Source organism: Phasianus colchicus, chromosome Z, assembly GCF_987193195.1.
Source record: "Phasianus colchicus chromosome Z, bPhaCol1.hap1.1, whole genome shotgun sequence".
In the NCBI taxonomy this organism is placed as follows: domain Eukaryota; kingdom Metazoa; phylum Chordata; class Aves; order Galliformes; family Phasianidae; genus Phasianus; species Phasianus colchicus.
Window position 1 is genome coordinate 3,049,831 of NC_143476.1, and position 10,660 is coordinate 3,060,490.

Genomic DNA, 10,660 nt, shown 5'->3' on the forward strand with positions numbered 1-10,660 from the left:
CCTCTCAAGTCTGCTGAGCTCAAACAGATGTCATTTTTCTCGTGTCCTTCCATTCCGAGTCCATCTGTTCCCCAAAGCAAAAGAATTCTGACCAAGGCTGCAGTTGCAGCTGACTTCCCAAGGCTGCAAGACGTGGTGGTGACACAGCCTTGTGCTTCTGCATTGGTGCTCATCCCACGTTTCCTTTCTCTGTCTCGCAGGTCAGCTCCTGCTGGAAGCAGATGGTATCCCAGTGTGAATGAAGGTCAGTGCAGGAGCAGCTGCTGATGGGAGGAAGGAAGTCCATGCTGAAGAGCTCTGAAGCATCTGCAGGTATGGTTCTGGAGGAGGCAGCAGTGATGTCGGAGGGCTCCCAGCAGGAAGCTGTCTCATCCAAATGCTTGCTGAGTGGTTGGAAGGGATCTTTCTGCATGACAGCAGCACCAGCTGCTTGCTTCAAATGCTGCAAAGACAAGGATTAGCACGAGTTCCAGTATCTACAGTATCATCACGAATCACGATAGGATTACAATGTGTCCTCATACAAACGCAGCCATTTCTCTCTGAGTCCAAAGGCTGTCCGGAAAGCATCTTTGAGGTCTCTCACACCAAACCACTGCTGTCCGTGTGGGATCTGACTCATTAGGGTATAGGGGTTAGGAACCACAGGCTGTCTTTTGAGAACGGGTTCAGTCATTTCCTTACATCTTGCACCAGCCGATACGTGCCGTCTGCCTTCCGTGCCGACAGGATTGGGGTGTTATAAGGCCACAGACAAGGTTCCAGAAGACCATCCTTAAGCACTGTCTGTGTTACAGCTTTTAGACCCACTCTCCCTTCTAAGGCTATGGGATATTGTTGCTGTTTCACAGCTCCACTCCCTCCTTGGGCAGTTCTTTGTAAGGGAAAATTGTGAGTCCACCCCGATTTCCTTCCCCTGCCCACACCTTTGGATTCATTTCTTCTTCATCACAGCTGTTAACACATTCATTGACCCCTGATATCTGTTTCACAGACTTGCAGCTGTAATCCTCATTTAACTGTTAAATCTCTCCCCCATAAATCGGTCCCTGCTTCAGGCACAGAGAACAATTGCCCTGCAACTATTTTATCTTTCCATTTCAGTTCTGTGGTCTCCAAGAGTGGAGCTGTCATTTCTGATCCCTCAGCCCCAGTTATGCACAACAGCCACATCCAGATACACGTCTGGTACCTCTGAACTAGCTAATGCTGTAGGATGGAATGTTGTTTCTGCACTGGCTATCAAATGTGGGATTGCTCTGAAGCAGTACAGCACAATGTGTTTTGTAATTTGCCCTTAGAAACAGTTTGAAAAAGTAGAAAGACTTTATTAGTATTAGTAAAAAGAAGTTATTTCATAACATATTTTAGAAATACAGTTGTTCAATCATGTGATCAATTCTCACCTACAGAACTGTAATAGTTACAAATTGCATGGGTATAGCATTAAGGACCAGAAAGCATGTTGTAAGGCCATTCTGTTTGGATAGGAGAAGCTCAGCAAAAGAAAAACAGACTCCAAAGAAGCCAGGGCCTCCACACAAGGCCGAACTGACTCACTCTCTGGGCAGGTTGGGATGCAACAGGCAGGCATCAAGAGACTCCCCTCTGTCCTCCTTCCAAACTTCTCTCTCTTCAGGGATGAGCAGGTGTCCAGAAATAGTGGCCAAGTGTTGATAAGCAGCTGTCAGGCATTCAATAATTAGCAGTATACCTGCTGAGCTAGCAACAATTGGTGTTTAGCCAGTCACACACACACACATAGAATGGCACTGGTTGGAAGGGACCTCAAGGATCAGGAATCTCCAACTCCCTGCCACAGGCAGGGCCACCAACCTCTGTACCACTGCACATATGCACATTGCTGGATAGAAAGTGCAGTGTGGGAAAAAACTGTATGCTGTGGATGCAAAGGGTGAATCAGAATGGCTTAACAGCTCAAATTATGAATGTATTTTCACCTTCACATTACCCATACAATGTCTGAGAAGGAGCTGTCTGTCAGACTTTTTTGTAGCCAAAACTTACTCTGCTTGTTGAAAAGATGTGGCAAGAAAATGAGATCAAAAGGGGAGGCAAGAGCAGCAAAGGCAGCAGCCAGATGTTGGAAAAAACACCCAAGAAGACTGAAACAAAGCAGACATCATCTCTCCAGAGCGACTGTTGCCAATGATCAAGCTGTGGCATGTAGCTCATAACAGGTCAAAAGGCTGCAGACCTTCTAACGATGGCTCTCTCTGTCTCTCATCTTCCTGCATTTGGGCCTTATGCTCCCTTTCTTTCACCAGCCCTCATGTGAAGTGCCTAGCTGATGGCAGCCCTGCTCAGCCTCAGAGAAAGGTGACCCCAGCCAGCATTCCTGTGCTTTGTGTCCTGTGTCAGCAATAACTCTGAGTAACTAATGCATTCAGGAAAATCAGGGTCTGTTTGTGGACCATTTGCAAACATAAAGAGATGCCAAAACCGAATGGATAACTGAGCTGTTATGAATGATTATCCCCACCTCTTCTGTTTGCAGCTCAGAGACTGTGGGCAGCCAGTCGAGCCAATGCACACCCCAGAAACATCAGACAAGGCACTTCTGACCTCGTTCTTCCTGTGACCTTACAGCACTGCCCTGCAGAATGAATGTGTGTCTTCAGAGATCTCTCTTGGCATGACTTCAAGAGCAGCTCAGTCAGTAGTTCACAACTTCACACCCATCTGGCTGTTAGATCTACGAGGGAACTGTTGATGTCAGAGCTAGAACATTGCCAAGCTGCAACAAAAGCTGCATGGCAACGCAGTGTTGATGATCTCCACATCTTTCTGGCAGTGAAATTTATTTTTAATTCTCTGCAGGAAAAGGTTTGTGCCAAATGACAAAGGAAAGAACCCTTCCTGCAAAACGTCTGTTAGAAAGCAGCACGTTGTCAGCTGGAATCATGAGTTATTTCAGCCCTCACTGGGCTGATCTGGAGAAGGGCTGTGCCAAGGTATTTACAGATGTCTTCTGATGGGTTTGAAGCATTTCTGGCTTGCGGGGTAGGCATAATTCTGCAAAGCTGGTGGATTGCTTGATCAATCTGAAATACAAGAAAGATCAATAAATGACCAAAAAAAAAAAAAAAAAAAAGCACCCAGATATATTGATAGCTGCATTACGTACTACATGATTCCTTTCAGCTGTATGTTTTTTTTTAAATAACAAAGTGTAGAGCTGCCAGTTCCCTTATCCATCCTTTCAAGCTCCAGGCTAAGTAAGAAATGTTATTCCTCTCAACTGGAAGATGTATTCTGGGAAGAATGGTCTTCAAACTATTTGCGTTTCTTTAAGACATTCAGTTATGGGAAAATAAAACAAACCAAAACAAAACAACAAAAAAACCCACCAACAACCTCTATATTCTGAAAATGAAAAAAAACCCTTTTGACTTTCTCTTGACTGTCTGAAAAGTATAACACATCACATACAGATGTTTAAGGAACAAAGAGCTGTCACGGAAAAGGAGGGAGCTGCTCTTTTACCTATCAAACCTTCCACATCTTTGAGTGTCTGCCAACAACCAGAATGTGTGGAGGCACCTTCAGTAAATGGAGGGCAATGATGGCACTGCACTTACATTAATCCTTGATGAAATAGTACAGCACTGATAGAAACTTCCCAACAGTCTGTGCTGATCTGAAATGCTCTGGCAACTCTTTGCAAAAGGCACTTCATGCTGAGTATTTTTATGTCATTGCTTGCTTGCTGGTATCACCTGTGCTGAGCTAGCTGGACAAACCCAGATTGGCAGCTCCTCAGATGTGTTACCAGCTAATTTCTCACTGATCATTAGAAACAGAAAGTTAATTCTGCTGGGAATTTAGCCAGCTTCTGCATCTCTTCCTTCTCCTGATCTCTGTTCTGCCTCCGTTTGACACAGATACACATTCAGGCTAATTAGTGAAATTTACTTTGACTCAGCACGAAAAGGAGAGCAAAAGGAAGGGCAAAATGAATGAAATAGCAATACAAGTTACCCAGCTGTTGTGTTGGAAAGACCACTTTTAAGCCAAAAGAACTGCAGAAAGAAGGAATGGATGGATTTCCTGGAGCATCTAGTTCTCCAGATGCCTACAAGAGACTGCCTTTCTGCATGTGGGACACAGAGCAGATCCCCTCTGATGTTCGGCACAGGGATGGATGGTGCTAAAAGCAGGTTTGTGTTTACCTGCAGGGCCCATTTGTTGCTTTGTTTCCATGTACAGAGAGCCCATAGGAGGTATCAAAACCATCTCACGGTTTGTGCTTGTAGGTTCAGTGTTTGGGAGCATTGACCTTCTGAACAGCTGAAACCAAAATCTGCAATTCAAAACCTGTCAATAATATTCACATAATAATTAATTAAGAAATGCAATAGATAAACCTTTCACACCTGGAGCTCAGCTGCCATCACAGACCATTGCAGTGACTGCCCATGCATTAATTCTGTGTTGATAGTATCACTGGTGTCTCTCTTCTAGAGATGGATCCAAGCTGAAATGTGACTGCTGGTCGAGTTTCCACCTTAGTAGCTCCTCTACTGCTGCTGCCACGACTGCATTGTCCACCTGAACTGCGGGGTTGGATGTGACCTTGTGAGCAGCAGTCTGCTGGCAGACTTGTGAGTATTTTCCAGTATGTAGTTATCCCTGGTCAGTAGAAGGAGGAGAGAATTAATGCATATATGCATATATTATATATACATTAATTAAATAATTATGTAAATCACATAAATTATATATAATTACATATTATAAATCCATGAAATAGACATGAATACATACAAACAATTAAAAATCCATAAACATTTTTGTGCATATTCAAATATAGGAATGCATTCTATTGGAGGCATTGATAAGCAGGCATTTAAGCACACCTTGCTTTGCTGTTTAAGCAGGTCTGCACCAGAATCCTGACTGTAAGTGACAGCTGTGAATGTCTTGAAAAGGACAGCTCAAATCTCAGGTCATGCACGAGCATGGAGAAGCTGATTTCCTCTTGGTTAATCCTTGATTGTTCAGTGTACAGTGGTCAGATGGAAGACAAAACGTAGTCCAAATGTACTGATTTGAGAAAACAGCTGCTCTGGGTACTAGGAAACGGAGAGAAAATGGAGAAACAGACACTGCCAGAACTCTGCTGTGAGCACTTGTCTCATGAAGGATGTATCATAACAAGCCCAAAACTAATGGAGGAAGAAATAGGCTTTCCAGCTGTGTATTCATCCTTGGCATAACTAATTCTGTCTTTAGACATGTTTTGGAAACACTCACACGTTTTACCAACAGATAAGTAGATAAGAGACCAAAATGCTGAATGGGAATGAAAAAAAAAAAAAAGCCATGTCAAAACAACAACAACACCAAAAATAGAAGAATTAAAAGTGTTCCAAAAGGTTAAAGATGTGGACTGAAAAAGTCTCAGCCAAAAATATTTCTGAGGAATTTTTAGATTTATTTCTGTATTTCTTCTACTTGCCAAGAAAGCACGATCTTACTTGTCCAGCAACATTGGTGTGCCCTTATCTTACTAGAGAAAGGGCCTCTCACCATGGCACAAAGCTGCTAGAGTTTCCCAGGACACAGGAACAAGATTTTCTCCACTTTTCCACTCCTCCACTGTAGCATTTTGCAGTCAATGCTTTGGGGTTTTGGCAGAACTCACGGGTTACCCTAGTGTAGGATACTGGCTTCTACATTGCCAAGATACCTCATGGTAATTTTGGTCGCCCAGATTTCAGCTCTGTTGGGGATGAAAAAAGAGGCTGAATTTCCCACCGTCAGTCCCACAGATTCCTTCTCTCCCATTGGAAACGTCTGGGACATTACTGAGAAAAACACTGCAATCTTTTGTTCAGGGGTTGGCAAAGGCAATGCTCCCCGCATTCCTTGCAGGGGGCTTTTTCCATGACTTTTTCACTGCTGTACACAAGTGCATACGGATACTTGGACACTCCGATGTAGGTCGCTCCAAAAGTAATGCCTGCTGTTGATTTCGATGGAAACTGCAGCTCTGCTGCCATCTGCTGGCACGACAACAAAACGTAATGGAGTATTTGTAGGAAGGTTCAGCCTCTGCTGCCGTACCACCAACAGTCACCTCTGATATCACGGGCATTCATCATTATCTGTCATCACAACACCTGAACGTACGGCCACTGACACAGATTGCTGACAAGGCCTACGATTAACCTGCAGCAATGAGGAAACCCATGAAGTCTACGTGGAAATGATAAAAGCTGACCAGGATAACTGCCAGCCAAGTTTCATGTTACAGATCGGTGCATCATTTCTGTATTTGGCAGGGTTGAGCAGTCGGCAGTTGGAAAACAAAGCACTGGATTTTGCAGTGTTAGTGAAAGAGTGAGATGTGAACAAATGAACCACTTGTCACGTACTGCCTTCTTCTGTAGCGACATTAAACTCTGCAGAAATACATTTTTCCTGTGTTTGCCTGCATTTGTGAGGAACCGGGGCAGAAAGAGAGCAGCGTCGGGCAGAGGGGATGAAAGATGGAACCCTGCTTTCTCGGGCTCTCCTGCTTGCAGGAGGCCGCCACCGCAACCGCGAAGAACGTCTGCTTTATCCGAGACGCCGTCCCAGAGCGTTATGTGGAGACTTCCCACACTGCGGCACGTCCTCCGGCATCACCGCGAAGTGCGGACGCCTCGACCGCCGAGGTTCGCCGCTTCGGAGCCGTTCCCGCCAGAAGCGCAGCGACGGCCCGCGAGGCGCGGCGCGGTTCCGGCCGCTTCCCTCACTCACGGCTCCCCGAGGCGACGGAGCGGCCGCGCGGCTCTCGGCCGGGCGGCTCTCGCGAGAGCGGCCGACGCGGCGGGGACGTCGCCGGGGCTCGCCTGGAAAAAGCCTCGGGGGCGGAGCGGAGGCGGCGGGGCGCGAGGATCGCCCGGGCCGCTTTAACGAGGAGAAGCCGCGAGCCGCTCGGACGCGGGACCGCGCGGCGAGGGCGGCCGTCGGCGCCGCCGGGCGAGCGGTGAGTGCGCGGCTCCCGTTGACGGCCCGGCGGCCGCAGCTCCGGAGGCGCCGAGTGGCCGCGGCCGCGCCCGGCGGAAGGCTGACGCCGCAGCTGCGGAGCCCCGGGTGCTGCTGGGCGCCGGCAGACCGGGCGGCTTGTGGAGATGGAAGCTGCGGGTTGTGTCGGCGAAAGCGCCTCAGCTGCCACACGCAGGCAGGGCTGCTGTTCCGTCGTTGCTGTGCTCGGCGGCCGCTGTGTGAAATGGCGGCGCCTCGTGTGAACCTGGCTGCTGTCTCAGTTAGTCCAGGCTGTGTCTTCTGTGGGTGGCTCTGCTGGGAGAATGAGGTGCTAGAGATCCACCTCTGCAGTGTGAGTGTTCTCCTGCTCCCGCGTTGCTTCTCCTGCTCCCACATCCCTCTCTGCGCAGGGCTTTGGTGGTTTCTGTGAGGAGAAGCCTGGACGAAGAAGTGGCTGCAGGACGGTGCCCAGAGGCTGGTGCTCAGTGGCTCGACGTCTCGCTGGAGATCGGAGGCAAGTGGTGTCGCACGCTGCTGGGACTGATGTTCTTTTGTGTCCGTGAGATTGGCAGTGGGGCTGAGTGTTCCCTCAGCAGGTCTGTAGATGACACCGAGCTGTGGGCTGTGGTCAGCACACCGGAGGGATGGGGTGCCACCAACATGGACCTGGACGGGCTTGAGCACTCGGCCTGGGAGAGCCTCAGCAAATTCAAGTGCGAGGTCTTGCACCTGGGCTGAGGCAACACCCATTAGCAGTACAGACTGGGGGATGAAAGGATTGAGCGCAGCCCTGCTGAAAAAGACCCGGGAGTGCTGGTGGATGGGAAGCTGGACATGAGTCAGCCCGGAAAGCCAACCGTGTGCTGGGCTGCACCCAAAGCAGTGTGGCCAGCAGGGTGAAGGAGGGGATCCTTCCTCTACTTTGCGCTGGTGAGACCTTACCTGGAGTCCTGTGTCCAGATGTGGAGTCCTCAGTACAGGAGAGACGTAGACCCGTTGGATTGTATTCAGTGGAGGGCCATAAAAATTATCCAAGGGGTGAAGCACCTCTCCTATGAGGACAGGCTGAAAGAGCTGGGGCTGCTCAGCCTGGAGAAGAGAAGGCTCTGAGGTGATTGTGGCATTTCAGTATCTCAGTGGGAGCTACAGGAACAAAGGTGATAGACTCTTTATCAGGGTCTGTTGTGATAGGACCAGGGGAAATGGTTTCAAGCTTAAAAAGGATGGATTTAGGTTAGATATAAGGAACAAGTTTTTTACAGTGAAGGTGGTAAGGCAGTGGAACAGATCGCCCAGAGATGTGGTGGATGCTGTGTCCCTAGTGACTTTCAAGGCAGTGTGCTGGATCAAACCTTGGGGAACCTGATGTAGATGTAAACGTCCCTGTTCATTGCAGAGGAGTTGGACTAGATGACTTCTAAAGGTCTGTTCCAACCCTAAGGATTCTATGATAAAAGACACTATACACACTCTCTTGGCGTTGATTTCTGTCTCTTGGCACTTACTCTTCTTTCCTCCTGTCACTAATACAAACATCTCATTTGCTTTTCTCTATTTTGTTTCCATGTAATCTTCTAGTGTCTTCGGATGCCTTTCTTGCACTCAGTTTCTTTGTTTCCTACACAAAGGAAACCCACCCGTGACCCCTCCCTCCCCCCACTCCTCTAACTTCTTTCCAGGCATTCCATTCCTAAACTTATTGGTATTCTGAACTCTCCTCTGATTTCATCATGGCAACAATCCATCCTCCATCCTTGACATCTCTCTAGAATTTCTCTCACTAAAGCCTTTGATGACTGCAGCTGAATCTCAGATCCACATCAGTATGCTTATCTTTTTCAAATTATCAGACACCTGCCTCACATTTAACCAGGCTTTTCTTACTGAATTCTTGCCCTTCCTCAGGGACTGTATCCTCTCTGAGCTTCTCTCATTATTCTCCAACTTTTTTTTTCCAGTTTTGTTTTGGGGGGGGTGGGGTAGGAGCCAGACAACACCTTTAACTTCCTATGGGTTTTGGATAAATTTTTTGTCTCTATCCACGCTGTCTGTGGATAATTTTGTCAGGAAACAAAGTCAGTTCCAAATTCTGAGACAGAGAAGCAGATTAAAACTTGGTTTTCTCTCTTTGGTGCTCTCTTCCAAACATTCAGCAATCCACTCTATTTAGCTGTGACTGGAGGAAAACTCATTTTCTCTTGGTCACCTGGCAGCTTTGTGTCCTGTTTGTTCAGTCCTTAGTCACTGAGGTTATGGCCTGTGACTAGAGTGCTGCAACAGTGTGACAACCAGAATAACAAATAGCCACAGAGTTGAATTAGGTAGAAACAAGTCAGTTTTGAAACGAGTGTCACAGTACCTTGAAGAACACCTACAAGAAGATTTACTGTCATTAAAAACTAAGTGTTTGACTCGGGTGTTCAGCATTTGTGTGCGTGCTGCATGGCCTGAATTCAGTGGTCTGGAGGTTTGGGTCCTGTACTTTGCTACCCTAGTATCTCTGGTTCTGCTGGTACATCTCTTGTGCCTGGAGCTGGCTCTCCATCTAACTGAGGCATCATCTTTAACACTTAAAAAAAACAAGCTCAAGGAAAAAAGGTTTTGGTGATGTGACATGAAAATAGACAGCACAAACACAGACCAGCAGTAACAGAAGATGTACGTGCTAGGTGTTGAATATAATTTGGAAACCAAGCCACAGATGAGAGGTCTTACTTGATTTGGTTTATTTTTGCTAATCAGAAAGTCAGTAGATGTAAACTACAGATGCATCATAGGGATATTCAGTCAGGTGATGCAACATGTATCTAATTGTTTTTTCATAATTACAATGATTAATAGATATTAGCATGATGATGACTCTCTTCCTAGCTTAAAATATGTTATCACTAAATTTGAAAATGGCACACTAATAAATAGGGCTTCTAAAAGAGGCATGTTGGTAAAACCTTGTTTCATCTACTTGTTTTTCACTGTAATATCAATATATTGAAAACATTTGCACAGGGCCAAGTAATTGTGAGGGAATAAAACAGCATATGAGGTTATAATTACAGAGCATTATCAGTCTTCATTGTTGTTGGTTTTTTTTCCCTTCCAATTACTTGATAGTCCAGGAAACTTTTCACAGCTGAGCCATTGTGTTTTCTTCAGAAGTTAGAAAGAAGATTGGCAGCCATGCAGCAAAGTACTGGAAGAACTGCACTATTTCATCCTGCTCTTCTGTGAGTTTCTATTATTTACCACGTAAGAACAACTTCTTTGTAATGTCTCCCTTGTAGAAAAATGACATGTTTATCTTCAGTGCCAGCCCTTGATTTCCAGTGCATGTTCAAAATAGTTAATGGGTAAAGGAATGCTGGCTGGTTTTATGCTAAGAAAAAAAGCCTCCACAAGTTCACAGTTAGTAAAGTACACTATTTTTTTTTTTTTTTTTTGCCAGATGGTCTGCTGGTTTCTCAAGTCTTCTTATGTAACATGAGGGAACATTTTGTTGTTTGAATTGTTATAACTGCCTATTTTCTGTGCTCAAAGGAATAGATTCCCTTACATGTGGGGTATTTTTAACTGGATAATGTAACTCAGAGTGATAATATATAAAAACAGTCTTCTGTGTTGGTTGTTGGAAAGAAAGTTGTTTCTTCATTAGAAATACTAGAAATGT

At 46.1% G+C, this 10,660-nt stretch overlaps 2 protein-coding genes across 2 annotated transcripts in view; one reads left to right on the forward strand and one right to left on the reverse strand.

The window, feature by feature from the left end:
* Positions 1-10,660, reverse strand: part of LOC149912216 (rho GTPase-activating protein 32-like) — a 336,632-nt gene that overhangs the window by 227,449 nt on the left and 98,523 nt on the right. The gene's annotated exons all lie outside the window — the stretch shown is intronic.
* LOC149912228 (uncharacterized) lies at positions 6,038-10,079 on the forward strand. Its single transcript, XM_090131568.1, has 2 exons — positions 6,038-6,997; positions 7,407-10,079. The coding sequence occupies exons 1-2, from the start codon at positions 6,516-6,518 to the stop codon at positions 7,732-7,734; spliced, it is 810 nt and encodes a 269-aa protein (XP_089987694.1). The 5' UTR covers positions 6,038-6,515; the 3' UTR covers positions 7,735-10,079.

What these genes read in the sequence shown, in the direction of transcription:
- LOC149912228 (XM_090131568.1), top strand. Translation starts at nt 6,516, where the DNA reads ATGGAACCCTGCTTTCTCGGGCTCTCCTGCTTGCAGGAGGCCGCCACC. An exon ending in TCGGCGCCGCCGGGCGAGCG is followed by an intron (nt 6,998 to 7,406) that starts GTGAGTGCGCGG and finishes CTCTCTGCGCAG; the next exon opens with GGCTTTGGTGGTTTCTGTGA.